This window comes from Homarus americanus, unplaced genomic scaffold, assembly GCF_018991925.1.
Source record: "Homarus americanus isolate GMGI-L3 unplaced genomic scaffold, GMGI_Hamer_2.0 scaffold31037, whole genome shotgun sequence".
NCBI classification, from domain to species: Eukaryota; Metazoa; Arthropoda; class Malacostraca; order Decapoda; family Nephropidae; genus Homarus; species Homarus americanus.
Genome location: NW_024722227.1, coordinates 26,125,641 through 26,144,417, shown reverse-complemented (window position 1 = coordinate 26,144,417; position 18,777 = coordinate 26,125,641). Strand labels below are relative to the sequence as shown.

The following is an 18,777-nucleotide window of genomic DNA, read 5'->3' as shown; positions in this document are numbered from 1 at the left end:
ATAGTACAGTTTCTTCATCCTGTTGGGATATATGATACGCCTCCTTACCGTTGGTACGCCACAGGTGCATCCTCTTACACTTCGTGACATTGAATCTCAGCAGCCATTCCTTCGACTAAAAATCAAACTGGATGGGTACGGAATTCGGAGAAATGTCCTAGCATGGATAGAAGACTTTCTACATGACCGCAAGCAGTGTGTGGTGATTAATGGCACGAAATCGTCATCTGTTTCTGTCACAAGTGGGGTACCAAAGGTCAGTGTATTGGACCCGCTGTTGTTTGTTTGTTTCATAAATGACATGCCTGATGTTGTACACTCCTCCATACAAATGTTTGCCAATGACGCCAAGTTATTTCGGGAAATCAAGAACCAAGCAGACTGCGAAGAGCTGCAGAAGGACCTCTGTGGGCTCCAAGAATGGCCGAAGAAATGGCTGCTGAGATTCAATGTCACGAAGTGTAAGAGGATGCACCTGGGGCATACCAACGGTAAGGAGGCGTATCATATGTCCCAACGGGATGAAGAAACTGCACTAGTTGAGACTGTATGTGAGAGGGACCTAGGTGTGTATGTTGACAATGAGGTGAAGTTCTCGGGCCATTGCGAGAAGAAGGTAAATCAGGCAAATAAATTATTGAATCTTATAAGAAGGTCGTTCAGATATCTAGACGGTCCGTCCCTCGTAACGATCTTCAGGAGTGAAGTGCTTCCTTATCTGGAGTACTGTCACCCCATCTGGTACCCGAGATATGCTAGGGACTGTCAGTTGGTTGAAAATGTTCAAAGGAGGGCCACCAGACTGGTGCCTGCACTTTGGCACCTCAGCTACCATGAGAGATTGAAGAGCCTGAACTTGCCTAGCTTATACTACAGACGGGCAAGGGGGGGACCTAGTTGAGGTGTATAAGCATCTCAGAGGGCACTACTCAGTTGAGTGTCCTTACTTGGAGCTGGCGGGCGCTCACCCCACAAGGGGTCACAGCTCAAGATTGAAGAAGCCGCAAGTCCAGAAAACTGTGAGGGCAAACTTTTTCGGAGTGAGGTTGTAAAGTCTTGGAACAATCTACCAGAGAGTGTTGTGACGGCACTGAGTGTGAGCTCTTTCAAGACAAGACTTGACCAACACTGGAGCGGGTTCAGGTACATTCAGGAGCCGGTGCATGCCCAGTATTTGCCAACAGTGCGTGACAGAGACGTGACCAATCGCCCGGGCGGCTAGCGAGCCGATCTTTTGGTGAAAAAGATAAATGAAAAGGAAAAGTAATCAGAGACGTGACCGATCGCCCAAGCGGCTAACACGCCGATCAGTGGCGAAGAGGATAAAAAAAAAAAGTTATACTCTGGAAGTAAATTCATGCTTTTGGAGGACGCATTTAGTGTACAGTACTGTATACAGTCTCTCCTCGACTTACGACGGGGTTCCGTCCCGACGACCAGGCCGTAAGTCGAAAAGGCGAAAATTCTACCTGTACATAGAATTTATAAAATGGGTGTCTCCTTTTCTTATCAGCACCACGAGAACTCTCACTCTTACGCTTGCCAGCCATTTTAAAGGGAATTACAAACAAAAATTTTGTCAATAAACAGCGCGATCACTAACGTCGGGACTCGAAAATACATAGTGAAAAATATTTTATACGACCATGGCCGTCGTATGTCCGGGTTGTCGTAAGTCAAGGAGAGACTGTACTTATTTATAACCACAATAATGTATACTAAGACAAATTATGTACCAGTAATACTTCATAATGCTTTACCCGCGCCCGGGGCAGTTTGTTTTTCAACATGTCATGTGAAGGTTGTCGCGTAATTTGTGAATTTAGGGATAAAAACAACGAGACCATTTAATTGTTTAAAGATCACGGCATTGTTCCTTTACATAGATACTGTTTATTTTCTTACATTATTTTCATCAGCGAGTTCTGTTATGATAATTATTTATTGTGGAACCCGCCAACACAGTAAATCACTCCGCCGCCCGGGGTGCATAGTGCCGATGCGGCCATATCATCTCGTCCAGAAAATGCCTCAAATTTCACCATATCATAGTAAGAGTCTTCTGTTTAATATACCGGGAAGGTTAGCTAAGGTTAGGTAGGTTTGCTTGGTTAGGTTTGTTTTTCATAACCACAAATGTTAAGTAAAGTTTATTTGTAAAATATCCAATTTTTAACATATTTCCACAGACTACAATAGTGTCCACTATAATATAAGTGAAAATCCGGTGTTTTTATAATTGTTTTCAATCAATTTCACTCACTGGTTAGTCCTTTATAATTACCCAAGTTTCTTACACACTAGGCCTATGACTTAAGTTAGGTTAGGTTTTTCAGGTTTTGCATTTTCTTACTTAATACTTTTTACAATATCTCAACAACAGCTCAATTCTGACAGCATTGAAGTTGCTATTTGTATTTAACTCGATGATTTACACTATAAAAACCCATTTTCAAAAGTTAATTAGGTATTGCCAACTGTTTAATATTTACCGAAATCTCTCGCTTTTGAGAGAGCCCCTCGCCCGGTCCGACTAATTACTCAAATGAACCCAATTGTAGCCGCAATGAAGTCAAATGATGGTCCTACATGAATAAATCGGACTGCCAATCACTTCTTGACTAGTATTTGGTGTCACAAAGTCACAAAAAATTGGTAAACTTAATTTAATCTGAGTTGTGTTAGGTTAGGTTAGGTTAGGTTAGGTTAGGTTAGGTACATGCACTCGATCTATTAATTCAGATTAAATTAAGTTTACCAATTTTTTGTGACTTAGTGACACCAAATAATAATCGAGAAGTGATTCACAGCCCAATTTACGCTTGTACGACCATCATTTGACTTCATTACGGCTACATTTGGGTTCATTTGAGTAATTAGTCGGACCCCCCTCCCCGCCCCCCCTACTACCATATTGGTTGAAAATGCAACAGGATAAAAGTAAGTAATACCTTTATTTTTTTTACTTCAATCATCTCTTATCTATGATCATAAATGAAGGATGAAGGATATTGCGCGGTATAACATGCTGAAAACTTAATCATATAACACAATAAAAAAAAGTAATCTACGTGCTTTGTACTCGAGGAAATTAATTATTTACCATAAATATTCCTCGGAAAATATGCCGTTGTCGTACTGACCGACCTGCTGACCCGACCTACTGACCGACCTGCTGACCTACCTACTGACCGACCTGCTGACCTACCTACTGACCGACCTGCTGACCCACCTACTGACCGACCTGCTGACCCACCTACTGACCGACCTGCTGACCGACCTACTGACCCACCTACTGACCTACCTACTGACCCACCTGCTGACCTACCTGCTGACCGACCTGCTGAGTCCGAGTAACAGGGCCAATAGGTAACAAGAGCCACAAGTGGTTACCTACTACAATGACGGACTAAAGTATTTGACCAAGCTGTCCCTAAAACAGTCTGTGTATTGTACTGTACTGTAGATACTTTATCGTTGAAACACTATGTATTTAATCAATATTTAAAGCCAAAAAACAATCCAGAAAAATATGCAATTTGAAGGCCACTGTGCATTGTATCTTTGCGTCCCTTGTACTGTTATTTAAATTTTTACCTATATTCTGTGCCATTTTTGTATTGTAAAAAAAAGAAGAGTACTGTATTCCCATTTTCTAAATAACATTCGCCAAAATGTTAAACTTTCAAGAATAAGTTGGATGACTTACCGGCCGAGATACAGGTTAGTGCACACACAGGGTCATCTGGAAGTAAAAATATTGAATTATAATCATATTAATGAAAATTTTGTTTGTTAGTCAATAACAAATTTAGATGAAAACCTATTTGCAAAGTAAGTTAACTAAGATAGTACTGTATACGTTTTACTTAGTGATTTGTTACAGTATCTATGGCTGCTCCCCAAGATAACTTAGATAAGTGATAAGTAATTGCATACTTTTACTCTTATCCTCTTCACCACTAATCGGCTTGTTAGCCGCTTGGGCGATCGGTCACGTCTCTGTTACACACTGTTGGCAAGTGCTGGGCATGCACCGGCTCCTGAATGTACCTGAACCTGCTCCAGTGTTGGTCAAGTTGTAGTGGATTTCTCCCCTACAAACGCTGTTTGTCGCTGAGTAGCCGACCCCACCAATTCCCCAGTGTATGCCTCGTGGTCTAGGTCAACCAACGCCGCCATACATCACGGAGCGGGGGTCAACTACTAAGCCACGCCTACCCCCCGCTATTTAAGACCTGACCTCGTGGTGACCTGTCTCTTTCTACCTACACCAACCAACCAGCAACACCTCCTCCTCCGCCTGCCTGGCGGTCCTCTCTCCCGCCGGCGAGCATGGCGACCCACAAGCTGGTCCTCCTCTGAGCACCCTCACCAACCAGCTCTCTCTACATCACGCTTGTAACCATGCTGCCTTCCCAGCACCAAGCTGCACTGTACATCCAATACAACATGTATATAGAGAGCACATTGTGAGTTTCCTTTCTCCATCCCATCCTGAGTGTGAACCAAACATCTTGAACCCCACAAAGTCTTGTCTTGAAAGAACTCACACTCGGTGCCGTCACAACACTTTCTGGTAGATTGTTCCAAGAGTTCACAACTCTCACTCCGAAAAAGTTTGCCCTACAAAAAGTGTAGCAGGGTTATTCAAGTCATCTGGGGTGAGTTCGTTTCTCCAGTCGATGTCGCCATAGTTAAAGTTCCCCATGATAAGCAGGTGGCTAGGGTTGAGGATCGCTGCGTTGTCTATTAAGGCTCTTAAGTTCCTTTGATTTAGTGGTCCACAGTTTGGGGATCTGTAGATACACCCGACAATAAGTAATTTATTTTACACCACTTAGACTCTTCAAAAACATCCTCTCCCTGTACCCTCGCCTGGCTGGCTCTAAGGGCTTACCTAGCATAGATAACCACTTGCATGTTTGTTTTATCTATTAACTTCCATGTTCATTACATCATCTTAATAATGATATAGAAAACTCGTTTTCATTGTAAAACAATACAGTACTCTTTGACGATGGGTTGGAGCAGATTAATAACAAAATTTTAATACAACCAATGAGAATCACATTCTGGAAAATTTTAGAGGTGAGGATGTGAAGTAAGGACGCGAGACGCACTTGAGAGAGACCAAGTACTGATACTCAAGTATATATTATCAGCAGGCGAGGGATGAGTAGTGAGTAAACAAGCTTTATCACCCAACACTCCTCCAGTCCTTAACACAACCGCCACACACATCACCAACACCACCCCCTTTGTGTCTACACCTCTCTAACATATTCTGAAGTATCGTAAAGACCACCATTTGTATGTTTAGTAGATTCACACAGTCAGGTCACCAGTCAGTGAGTGGTGTAGTGCAGCATACATGAGGTGCTCTTTGCTTGGAGTTGACCCGGTGTATTCCTCAAGACGGTATCAAAATGGTCATTTCTTATCGTGTTTATCAGTCACTCCCCAGGGAACATACTAGAGTATACCTGAGTTCACTACACCTTGGATCTGTGTTAGTCAATGTGCATAAGTATCTATAAGTAAAAAGTTTTGTAAATTAATATTTTTCCCGTGTGTCTGTCTTGATATTCAATATATAGCCTCCCAGTTCTATTGACATATTAATCAGTGACGTCTTTAATTCGTCGATAGTAAAGTCAATCTCGCTGTGACATGAACGTACAGGTACAGAAGAGGTTTCATACTTCTACCCTCAACATTTACAGACATGATTCGAAAAATGTCCACACACAGACTCACAACGATACTTGCCCCACAAGGGGTCACAGCTCGAGATTGAAGAAGCGCCAGGTCCAGAAAACTGTGAGGGCAAACTTTTTCGGAGTGAGAGTTGTGAACTCTTGGAACAATCTGCCAGAGTGTTGTGCCGGCACCGAGTGTGAGCTCTTTCAAGACCAGACTTGACCAACACTGGAGCAGGTTCAGGTACATTCAGGAGCCGGTGCATGCCCAGTACCTGCCAACAGTGTGTAACAGGGAGGTGACCGATCGCCCAAGCGGCGAACGAGCCAGTCAGTGTTGAAGAGGATAAATATAAAAGTAAAAATATACCCTGTCACCATCACTACATTGTTTACACCCTGTCACCATCACTACATTGTTTACACCCTGTTACGATCACTACATTGTTTATACCCTGTCACCATCACTACATTGTTTACACCTTGTCACCCTCACTACATTGTTTACACCCTGTCACCATCACTACATTGTTTACACCCTGTCACCATCACTACATTGTTTACACCCGGTCACCATCATTACATTGTTTACACCCGGTCACCATCATTACGTTGTTTACACCCTGTCACCATCATTACATTGTTTACACCCGGTCACCATCATTACGTTGTTTACACCCTGTCACCATCACTACATTGTTTACACCCTGTTACCATCACTACATTGCTTTCACCCTGTCAATCCTGTCATCATAACTACATTGTTTATACCCCTGCCACTATCACTACATTGTTTATACCATATTTCACCATCACTACATTGTTTACACCCTGTTAACATCGCTATATTGTTTGTACCATTGCCATCACCACATTGTTTATACCCTGTGTCACTATTAGTACATTGTTTATGCCGTGTGTCACTATTAGTACAATGCTTAGGTCCTGTCAGCCTACAGTATATGTATTGTTATAATCATAAGTACACAAGATTTACATTTATACGTATAATAATAATGGTTGCCCCTCGTGTAACGAGGATGGCCGGCCCAAGGGCCACCTAGGCTTGAATTTGTTTAAGGTGTAGAAGCTGTCGCCAACACAACAACCACACTCTAGTTAACGAGCTGAATGACCCAGCGTCAAGGAACAGTTCGAGAAAACCTGAAAGCTCACCAACTGCACTGGTTAGCCATTACCCCTGAACACGTTCCGTAAATCGATTAACACCCAGGTTCCCAATTACTGCTGGGTAGATAGAGGCAAATGGCGGAAAGAAACTTGCCCATAGCTTCACCCTGCCCGGGGATATCTATACACACACATACATTTATTCATTCCGTTCTGAATGTCCTCTATCACATTTTTAAAATCACCACAGGACAAAAATTGATTTGTACTGATAACATAATCACCAGTTTCTAAGCATCATCTGATAAAGACTTTCACGCCTCTCATGAACGGGCCACAGGTGAGCATACTGTATGATATAAAAGAAACTGACAACTTCAATAAAATTTAATGAAGCCTCTCTCCATTGTCCTTTATCCCATAGTACAGATAACGGCACGTTGAACTGACCTGCACGGGCGAGGGCGGCCAGTATTAGTGTTAGGACAACAACCTTCATTATTCTGGTGTTGCCTCCCGTAAGGCTCCACAGCAATGGCGGTGTCCTGTCAGGCTCCACACCACCGGAGGTTCCTGTCAAGTTCAACAATACTGGGGGTGTCCTACCAGGCTCCACAACACAGATGTCCTGTCAGGCTGCTAAACACTAGACATATCCTGTCATGCTAACACTTAACGTGTCCTGCCAGGCTATGCAGCCCTTGACATGCCCTGCCGGGCTACACAACACCTGGTGTGTCCTGTCAGGATATGTAACACTTTGTATGTCCTGACAGATAATATAACACTTGAAACCTCCAGCCAGGTTACACAACACTTGACACGCCCTTCTCTTTGCACATCTACGTCTGTGTCGACACGGTAAGACAAGCGTAGTACATGTAACTAGTTGAACTTAGCTCACTAGATCAAACACACAGCGTCCTGTCCACCAGCGATACTGGGGTAGGAATGGACCCACTTGGGACAGTGGGGGCCTTAAATAGCCTACCACTGACCGAAGTCCACAGTTGAAAGACCTGGCGCCACTGACCTAGAAACAAGGAGTCTGTAAACGTACTCTTGAATGTTATCAGACCAGATTACCATCGTTCAAGTCGGCCTATATCAGAGACGAACATTATCTCCAGACGCCGGCTGAGAGTATACCTGAAGTGGTACCATCTTCGAACAACACCACACTCGATCATGCACCCACAATTTACATAACAAAATAGCTTTTATTATAATGAAAGTTAAGTCTTTGAGGAATTTGTCGACTGTCAGAGTTCAACCTGTGGAAGAACACTCAGCTTGTGGGCTGGAAATAGCGGAGGTAATCTGAATGAGGCTGCACCACCCACTCTGCACCCATAAAACTCACACATGTTATATGTTGTATAGCAGAGATTATAAACATTAAGTAGCATGATAAAACAGTAATCCCCTTTCAATATATTGAGGTAATATCATGAGGGTGATACCTTTTTTTTAACTATTTTATTTTTATCCTCTTCGCCACTGATCAGCTCGTTAACCGCTTGGGCGGTTGGTCACGTCTCTGATACGCACTGTTGACAAGTACTGGTCATGCACTGGCTCCTGAATGTATCTGATCCTGCTCCAGTATTGGTTAAGTCTGGTCTTGAAACAGCTCAAACTCGGTGCTGTCACAACACTCACTGGCAGATTGTTCCAAGAGTTCATAACTCTCACTGAAAAAGTTCGCCCCTACAGTTTTCTGGACTTGTGACTTCTTCAACCTTGAGCTGTTACTACTTGTGAGGCGGACGTCCGCCAGCTCCAGGAATGGACACTCGACTGAGTAGTGCCATTTGAGATGCTTATACACCTCAATGAGGTCACCCCTTGCCCGTCTAAAGTATAAGCTAGGCAGTTGCTAGTGCTCTAATCTCTCTGGTTAGCTGAGGTGCCGAAGTGCAGGCAGCAGTCTAGTGACCCTCTTCTGAGAACACAATGTGGGTCAGCGCTGTGTTAAACCGTCTGTCCTCAAACGCAGGAAGATTGTTCATATCCTCCCTTGTGAGCACCGAGGAAAAGAAACTATTCAAAGCTCCGCCTTGTCCTGATCAGAATCTGTGTAACTGCCATCTCCAAGCTTAAGGCCTGATACACCTACTCACGTTCTTAATTTCGACTTTGCATAACGGTAAAATGCCTTTGGGTTTGACTTGACCTCGATTGGATTTCGCCTCTGGAACTGTTTTTCAGCCCTTCTACACTCTGACTTTGCTTGGTTCCTGGATCTGGTGTACATCTTACTTTTACCTTTCTGTTATCCTCTTCTCCACTGATCGGCTCATTAGCCGCTTGGGGGATCGGTCACGTCTCTGATACGCATGGTTGGCAGATACTGGGCATGCACTGGCTCCTGAATATATCAGAACCTGCTCCAGTGTTGGTCAAATCTGGCCATGAAGGAATTGACACTCGGTGCCGTCACAACGCTCTCTGGCAGATTGTTCCAAGAGTTCACAATTCCTACTCTGAAAAAGTTTGCCTTCACAGTTTTCAGGACTTGTGGCTACTTCAACCTTGAGCTGTGACCCCCCTCCGTCTGCAGGATAAGCTATGTAGTCGCAGGCGCTCCAACCTCTCTGAGTAACTGAGGTTTCGTACAGCAAGCACCAGTCTGGTGGCCCTCCTTTGGACATTTTCAACCAATTGACAGTTTCTAGCATACCTTGGGTACCAAACGGGGTGACAGTACTCCAGACGGGGAAGCACCTCACACTTGAAGATCGTGACGCGCGACAGACCATCCAAATATCGAAAAGACCTTCTCGTAAGACGTACTAGGTTTGTTGCCTAATTCACCTTCTTCTCACATAGCCCAAAAACTTCAGCTCATTGTCAACATACACACCCAGGTCCTTTCCACGTTCGGTCTTCATTAATGCAGTTTCTTTTTCCCATAGGGACATATGATACGCCTCCTTACTGTTGGTAAGACCTAGGTGCATCCTCTTGCACTTTGTAACATTGAATCTTAGCAGCCATTTCTTTGACCACTCTTGAAGCTCATTGAGATCTTTCTGTAGCTCTTCACAGTCTGCTTGGTCCTTAATTTCCCTAAATAACTTAGCATCGTCCACAAACATTTGTATGGAGGAGTGTATAGGTTCTGGCATGTCATTTATGAAGCACACAAAGAACAGCGGGCCCAATACATGGCCCTGTGGTATCTCGCTAGTCGCAGGTACACATGACGACTTCATCTACTACGAAACAACCTTGTAAAGGATTGCCAACAAGGTTTTATGCCAGGGCGCCCCTGCTTAACACAATTGCTCAAGGTATTGGATATTTGGACCCAAATTCAGGAACGGGGTGGTAATATCGACAATATTTACCTAGATTTTGCCAAGGCTTTCGACAATGTACCCCACAAAAGGCTGAAAATCAAACTGGAAGGGTACGGAATTCGGGGAAATGTCCTCGCGTGGATAGAAGACTTTCTACATGACCGCAAGCAGTGTGTGGTGATTCTTGGCACGAAATCATCGTCCGTACCTATCACAAGCGGGTTACCACAGGGCAGTGTATTGGGCCTGCTGTCGTTTGTTTGTTTCATAAATGACATGCCTGACGTACACTCCTCCATGCAAATGTTTGCCGATGACGCCGAATTATTTCGGGAAATCAAGAACCAAGAGGACTGTGAAGAGCTGCAGAAGGACCTCTGTGGGCTCCAAGAATGGTCAAATAAATGGCTGCTGAGATTCAATGTCACGAAGTGTAAGAGGATGCACCTGGGACATACCAACGGTAAGGAGGCATATCATATGTCCCAACGGAATGAAGAAACTGCACTATTTGAGACTGATTGTGAGAAGGGCCTAGGTATGTGTTGACAATGAGCTGAAGTTCTCGGGCCATTGCGAGAAGAAGGTAAATCAGGCAAATAAATTATTGGGTCTTATAAGAGGGTCGTTCAGATATCTAGACGGTCCGTCCCTCGTAACTATCTTCAAGAGTGAAGTGCTTCCTCATCTGGAGTACTGTCACCCCGTCTAGTCCCCGAGATATGCTAGGGACTGTCAGTTGGTTGAATATGTTCAAAGGAGGGACACCAGACTGGTGTCTGCACTTCGGCACCTCAACTACCCTGAGAGATTGGAGCGCCTGAACTTGCCTAGCTTATACTACAGACGAGCAAGGGGGAACCTAATTGAGGTGTATAAGCATCTCAAGGGACACTACTCAGTCGAGTGTCCTTACTTGGAGCTGGCGGACGCTCACCCCACAAGGGGTCACAGCTCAAGACTGAAGAAGCCGCAAGTTCAGAAAACTGTGAGGGCAAACTTTTTCGGAGTGAGAGTTGTGAACTCTTGGAACAATCTACCAGAAAGTGTTGTGACGGCACCAAGTGTGAGCTCTTTCAAGACACGACTTGACCAACACTGGAGCGGGCTCAGGTACATTCAGGAGCCGGTGCATGCCCAGTACTTGCCAACAGTGCGTAATAGAGACGTGACCGATCGCCCAAGTGGCTAACGAGCCGATCTTTTGGTGAAGAGGATAAAGGAAAAGGAAAAGTAATCAGAGACGTGACCGATCGCCCAAGCGGCTTACGAGCCGATCAGTGGTGAAGAGGATAAAAGGAAAAAAAGGAAAAGGATAATAATAATACAGTAATAATAATAATGTTAACAATAACAGTAATAATATTAATAATAATAATAATTATAATAAATTTAGCTGTACAAGTAATTAAAAAAGCCTTTGTGTGTGTGTGTCAGTCAGCTAGCCCCATAGCTTCTAAAACATGACAGGAGCCATACAGAATGATGACATTTTCCTCACCATCAACAATTCCTACTGGAGTGTGGGGAATGACGTCCACCTAAAAGTGATATTGTAGAATGTAGATAATAGTGTGGATGATACTTTTCAAGAAATTAAAGCTTTTCTTAAGCAAATCTAGCCACTTGATGGTCTGACTAACGACCCTTCAGATAAGGAACAATTACAGGACAGATTTAATTGAAACATTCTAAATCCTGATCAAACATGGGGAAATACTTCTTCACATAGGGTGGTAAATCTATGGAACAGTCTACCAGCTAAAGCTGTGGAATGAAAAGCAGGACTGCGCTTCAAAATAGCTCTTGACAAAATGATCAAGAGCAATGGTTTCTTTCCCTCCACGAATAACTATAGATCAGTGAACCTGACCAGCATAGTATGTAAAGTTCTTGAGAGCATTATAAGAGATGCCATGATGGAACATGTACTATGAAACAACCTTGTAAAGGACTGCCAACACGGTTTTATGCCGGGGTGCTCCTGCTTAACACAATTACTCAAGGTACTGGATGTTTGGACCCATATTCTGGAACGGGGTGGTAATATCGACAATGTATACCTAGATTTTGCTAAGGCTTTCAACAGCATACCCTGTGAGAGGCTGAAAATTAAACTGGAAGGGTACGAGATTCGGGGAAATGTCCTAGCGTGGATCGAAGACTTTCTCCATGATCGCAAGCAGTGTGTGGTGATTAATGGCATGAAATCGCCATGTTTACCCGTCACAACCGGGGTACCACAGGGCAGTGTATTGGGCCCGCTGTTGTGTTTTTGCTTCATAAATGACATGCCTGACGCTGTACATTCCTCCATACAAATGTTTGCGGATGACGCCAAGTAATTTCGGGAAATCAAGAACCAAGCAGACTGTGAAGAGCTGCAGAAGGATCTCTGAGAGCTCTAAGAATGGTTGAAGAAATGGCTACTGAGATCCAATGTAACGTAGTGTAAAAAGATGCACCTGGAACGTACCAACGATAATGAGGTGTATCCCTATGTCCCAACGGGACGAAGAAACTGCATTATTTGAGACTGAATGTGAAGAGGACCGAGATGTGTATGTTGACAATAAGCTGAATTTCTTGGGCCATTGTGAGAAGGTGAATCAGGCAACTAAATTATTAGATCTCGTAACAATCTTCAAGAGTGATGTGCTTCCCTGTCTGGAGTACGGTACTGTCACCCTGTCTGATCCCGAGATATACTAGGGACTGTCAGGTGATTGAAAATTTCCAAAGCAGGGCCACCAGACTGGTGCCAACACTGTGGCACCTCAGCTACACTGAGAGATTAAAGTGACTGCAATTGCCTAGCTTATACTACAGTCGGGCAAGGGGGGGAACTAATTGAGGTGTATAAACATCTCAAAGGGCACTACTCTGTCGAGTGTCCTTACCTGGAGCTGGCGGATGCTCGCCCTACAAGGGGTCACAGCTCAAGGTTAAAGAAGCCGCAAGTCCAGAAAACTGTGAAGGCAAACTTTTTTGGAGTGTGAATTGTGAACTCTTGGAACAATCTGCCAAAGAGTGTTGTGACGGCACTGAGTGTGAGCTGTTTCAAGACCAGACTTGACCAACACTGGAGTGGGTTCAGATACATTCAGGAGCCAGTGCATGCCCAGTACTAGCCAACCGTGCGTAACAGAGACGTGACTAATCGCCAAAGCGGCTAACGAGCCGATCAGTGGTGAAAAGGATAAAAGTAAAGTACAAAGTTTCCTCGGCATGGACATCTCAAGTGGGTGGCTATTGGGTAAGGTAAAAGGTAAGAATTGCCTACTGTTTACTATTGTTGTATATATACTTGTACTGTCTAGGTACATTGGAAATTGTATACCTGCACATTCTATGGTCATTGTACTGTATGTATACTGTACCAGTGATTTCTGTATACTGTATACATGATGAGCTGTATACCTGCATTGTCTGTGTCAGACCAGTTATAAATTTCTAAGGTTGATTTTAATGATTAAATTATTATTATACTTCTGACAGTTTTCTGTAACGGTAGCTTTTTGAGATTGAGTTTGATACCTGTAATGATAAATGAAGTGGGATCATTTTCCAGTTAGATATTGTCTGGTGTGAATACATCTAGTATTACTTTATCCAGCACTGGTTAGAAATTAATTACTGTATCCTACTTTTACATCTGTGGTTAATGGAACACTGCCACCCAACTGACCAAAGATAACCATCACTTGTGCCACCGAATAGCCTCTCTTGATCAGGTTATGTGACCTCAGATGAAACTCAGGTGTCAACAGATCACGGGGAGGCTGGTCCACTTATCAAGTATTTCAGTGCATGATATTCCCATGTACAGTAGAAAACAAACACTGCATATAGTAACACTGAAATGGGTGAATAATACTGTACAGGCTGAGATAACCAGATTTTGTTCATTCAGGTGACAGGTGAAGCATAAATTAAACTACAGTACTGTATTATCCTGTACGTATTTAAATAAGCTATATTTCAGCACATCACATATACTGTACTACAAAGGAATTCAGTAACTGGCAATCATAGTTATATATTGAGATGTTACAACAAAACCTTCCTGACAAAGTTATCACAAAGATAGTTTGATAACAATTAAAAAATGTAACACTTTAAGAACTAAATATTTCTCTGACATGACAGAACCACAAAACAAACACACAATATTTGCTTGTGTTTGACCTATTGGTTATACAGTACAGTACATTACATAAATGTTGGTTAAAGCTTTAACAATAAAATATCATTTAAGCTTATCTTTATAATTTTTCAAAAACATATTTCAGTATTAATATCCTGTATATGACAAATATACTCTGCTGACAGGCTGTGCAGAAAGTACATATGACAATAGCATCTAAAATGAATTTAACATGTACTGAAAAAAGTTATCAATACAGGTAATTCCTTATACATAACTGAACATTAACAGACACAACAGTAAATGCCTCATGAAGGAAGTGTGTGTAATTTTACCAATGAAGATATTGTGAGTATATTTGTGAAGTAAATTGTTGACTTACAGTCCATGGGTTCTCAAACTGGGATTTCCAAATCCCCAAGGGAATGCAGGAGGATTTCCAGGGGACACCAGAGGGCTGGCAAAAATCAATATACAGTTAATGCTTCTCTGCTTAATAAAGTAATTACAGTTTCAAAATGTTTTCAATATCAGGTGTAGTACCATTCTATATTCAGTGTCTAAGTAATGAGGGTATGGGTCGATGGTCTGATAACTCAGGGGGTACCTGGTGAAAAAAGTTTGAGAACCCCTGACTTACACCATCATATGAAGTACATCAACAATATGTACTTGCTAAGGTTATGAACTGTGTTGTTTAGGTACAAATTACCACAAAAAAAAGTATCTACAGTACACTATGCATAAGATGCAAAATGGTATTTTTAATTGTGAAAAGTTATGTCACTTGGCATATAAGTAAAGAGTTTTGCATAAAATATAAATTAAAACAGCACTTCGTAAGAATATTAAAATTAACTTTGAGATCCAAGGTCTACCACTGAATGATAAAGTATCTTCTTGTTAGAACTGCTGATAAAATGCCTTTAACAAATACAGGGTGGTCATAAAATCCTTTTCTGGTTTTAAATGTTTATTATAACAAAACCAACAGAGATAGAATGATAATTCTTTTTGCATTATGTTCCTTAGCCAATCAATTTTGTTTTGTTTTGTTTTGTTTCACAGGTTCTATGGAATTAATGCCTACTGTGTTGTTAGAGAAGCTTAAAATAGGTGATGTTGTCAATAGAGGAGAAAGCACAATGTATCGTCTGGCTTGCAGAGTCCAAATCAGTGACAACTGTTCAAAGGAATTACCGCCAGCAGATCAGAAAGTTCCCTCAAAACCCAGTATTTGGGCTTGGTTTCACAAGTTCATGGAGAAAGGAAGTGTTTCCGACTTGTTTTGAAGTGGACGTCCAAGGATGTCTGCAAAGTCCATTGATTATGTTCATGAAGCATTCCAACGTAGTCCTAGAAAGTCTATTCAGCAATCATCGAGGGAACTGCAAGTACCAACCACAACTATGCATAAAATTCTGCATTAAAATTTGAAATTCCATGAGTATAAAGTGCAAATAGTCCAGGCTTTACAACCGAATAACAAGCTTCAGGGCTATGAGTTTGCATGTTCGATGCTGAAGTCGATCGCTGACGACAACGACTACTTACAAAGAGAGATGTTCACCGATGAAGTACTTTCTTGTGTGTGGACAAGTAAGCCATCATAATGTGTAAATAGAGTTGCATCCAAGTATCTTTTTTCAGTGTGATGTTGCACCTCCACACTGGAGTTTAATGGTGCATTGATTTCTCGATGAGAAATTCCCTTGCAATGGTCCAATCCCATGGCTTCCTTGCTCTCCTGATATTACACCTTTAGACTTCTTGTGGTATTATGTGAAAAATTATGTTGGTGACACTGAAACCCTTTGTACATGGATAACTGATGGCATTGGAAGAGTAACACCTGGTACGCTGGTGAACATGTGGCAAGAAGTGGAGTACAGTATCATTTGGATGTGCTGAGGGCCACAAAAGGAGCACATATTAAAGTGGATGATGATGTATGCAAAATTGGATTAACTAAGGAACATAATGCAAAACACTGTATCATTCTATCTCTGTTGGTTTTGTTGTAATAAACATTTAAAACCAGAAAAGGACTTTATGAACACTCCTGTACAATAACTTCATATCTTACATACAATAGAACCATAACATGATCAAACACAACTTTTAAAAACTTCCAACATTTTTAATAAGCCTACAGAAAGTCAACGATAATTATAGCAGCTACATAAATATATACGTATATTTTTTTATTTCTTAATTCCATTAGACGAAGAAGTTTATGTAATTTCTGTATTTAATTGTAGTTACACATGTAATTCCAATGAGCATGAACAACATAGGCATGTCTGACTTTCTCACTGAAATATTACAGTATACAGTACAGTACTGGAGATGTTTACTTCAGTGTCATTTTCACGTCAACCCAAAATTTCTACATCCCTTTACAGATAGGTTCTAGGTCATCTTTAATTTTATTCCCATAATATTTGCACAATATTGTCTTCTTCCACATCACAGTTCCCTCCTCTTGTTTGTGTCTGTCTCACATTTCTTGCATGATGTTGATCAACCATGAGTAACTGTTATTGTATCTCCCCACACTGCTTTGATTGTAGAAAAACCAGATCGTCTTTTAACCTGCAATGTAACGGGATGTAACAATCTGGTTCTGTACAACTACTGATTGTATAACATTTGATAATTGATATGGCTTTTATAATATGATATAAATAACTGTCATCATCCTAGTGCAGTATAACTGTGTGAGGTGGACCAACTATACAGTATATATTTACGGCCCTGTTTTCTTTTTCTTTTATCCTCTTCACCACTAATCGGCTTGTTAGCCTCTTGGGCGATCGGTCACGTCTCTGTTACACACTGTTGGCAAGTACTGGGCATGCACCGGCTCCTGAATGTACCTGAACCTGCTCCAGTGTTGAGGGGTACTTGGGCGATCCTTGATCAAACTGACTTACTGTTTATCACTGTTTGTATGCCTGTACTGTCTTTGTATATTGTTTATGTATACCTGCATTGCCTGTGAACATCATTTGTATACTTGCATTGTATGTATACCTGCACTGCCAGTATACATTATTTGAATACCTGCACTGTATGTACATTGTTTATATACCTATACTGTCTAGGTACAACATTTGTATACCTGCACTACCTGTACATTATATGTATACTGTCTATGTACAGTAGCTAAAACAACTATCTGTTCAAGTGGGGGTCGATATGCTCCAAAACTTTACGTGTTACTAGTGACAGCCCTCATATACCAATATTTATCGCCCATGGAGTCATATTGTTTCCCACAAAGTATGCTCAGATAAATGTTTTAGCTACTGTACAGTCCCCTTCACTAGTGCATTTACAGAAGCTCGTCAGGTTTTGTGCAGTGTGGCAGCGTTGTGTTTGTTTACATTCGACAGAAGGAAAATAGCAATAGTAAACATACTATTAAAACAATATTAAAACAAATATCTCAAAGATAATGATTTTGGAATATTTATATGATGAAGCCCTGTAAACTCACATTGTTTGTATATCTATACTTTCTACGTACATCATTTGTATACAGTACCTATACACTGGACCCTCGTTTTATGTGCATTCACTACATGCGAAATCACATTTTTGCGGCGACCCTATTTCTACCCACAATTCATTTTATGAGGAAAAGATTCCCTATTACGCATTCTGTAGAAGATATGATGGAGGGAGGGAGGGCTCCTCAGTTATCAGGCGGCTAAAGGACACAACTGCCACCATACACACATGCACCTCACTTTTCACCCACACACACACCCATGTTTTTTATTTTTTCTTATTATCTTTATTTTTAAGCCATATTAGAGTATTTTAATGATTTTTCTAAAACTTTTATAACATTAATGCTCCATAAATGGTTGTGAAACATAGCACAGTGTGTGTGTTTGTGTGTCTACTGCTCTGTATGTGACATCACGGGTTGTGATTGGAGTGGTGCGTCAGCCACTCCACACACTTTCACTTTCCACACAAACACTCATGCTCTTCATAGTTTTAGTTTATAGTCTTATATTATATTATCTTGGTATTTAACCCACATTAGAGTCTTGAAATAAGACTTCCACAACTTTTATAGCATTACTGTTGACTTTTAGTAGTTCTGGAACATATAATAATTTTCCCCATAAGATTAAGTACAGTATTCACGCGGATTCCCATTATGATGTGTTGTTGCATAAAGCGAGGGTCAGGTGTACATACTGCCTATGTACATTGTATACCTGCTCTGTCTATATGCATTGTTTGTTTATACCTGCACTGGCTATGTACAGTACAGTATCTCAAAAAAGTATCTGCCAGGAAGGGTCCAAAAATTTCCAAAATGCTACATGCACCTCCTGATGTCTCTGGAGGGTTGGTATGCGTGGCTGTGGCATACTGATCCTACTACAGTTGGTAAATGAACATCATATTAATTATGCTAAAATAAATAAACAGTGCATTAGTTATGTTAAACTATATACCAAAGCAAATA

At 41.6% G+C, this 18,777-nt stretch overlaps 2 protein-coding genes across 2 annotated transcripts in view; both read right to left on the bottom strand.

Moving 5' to 3' along the window:
* Positions 1–7,809, bottom strand: part of LOC121862667 (vitellogenin-like) — a 30,278-nt gene extending 22,469 nt beyond the window's left edge. The window contains exons 1-2 of the mRNA XM_042360986.1: positions 7,284–7,809; positions 3,710–3,745 (exon numbers count right to left, since the gene is read on the bottom strand). Of these exons, the coding sequence (XP_042216920.1) occupies positions 3,710–3,745; positions 7,284–7,332 (85 nt within the window). The 5' untranslated portion in view covers positions 7,333–7,809. The remainder of the gene's footprint in view (positions 1–3,709; positions 3,746–7,283) is intronic.
* A 6,214-nt stretch (positions 7,810–14,023) lies between these two features.
* Positions 14,024–18,777, bottom strand: part of LOC121862666 — a 104,318-nt gene continuing 99,564 nt past the window's right edge. Inside the window, exon 48 of the mRNA XM_042360985.1 lies at positions 14,024–16,880. The gene's annotated coding sequence lies outside the window, so the exon portion shown is untranslated. The remainder of the gene's footprint in view (positions 16,881–18,777) is intronic.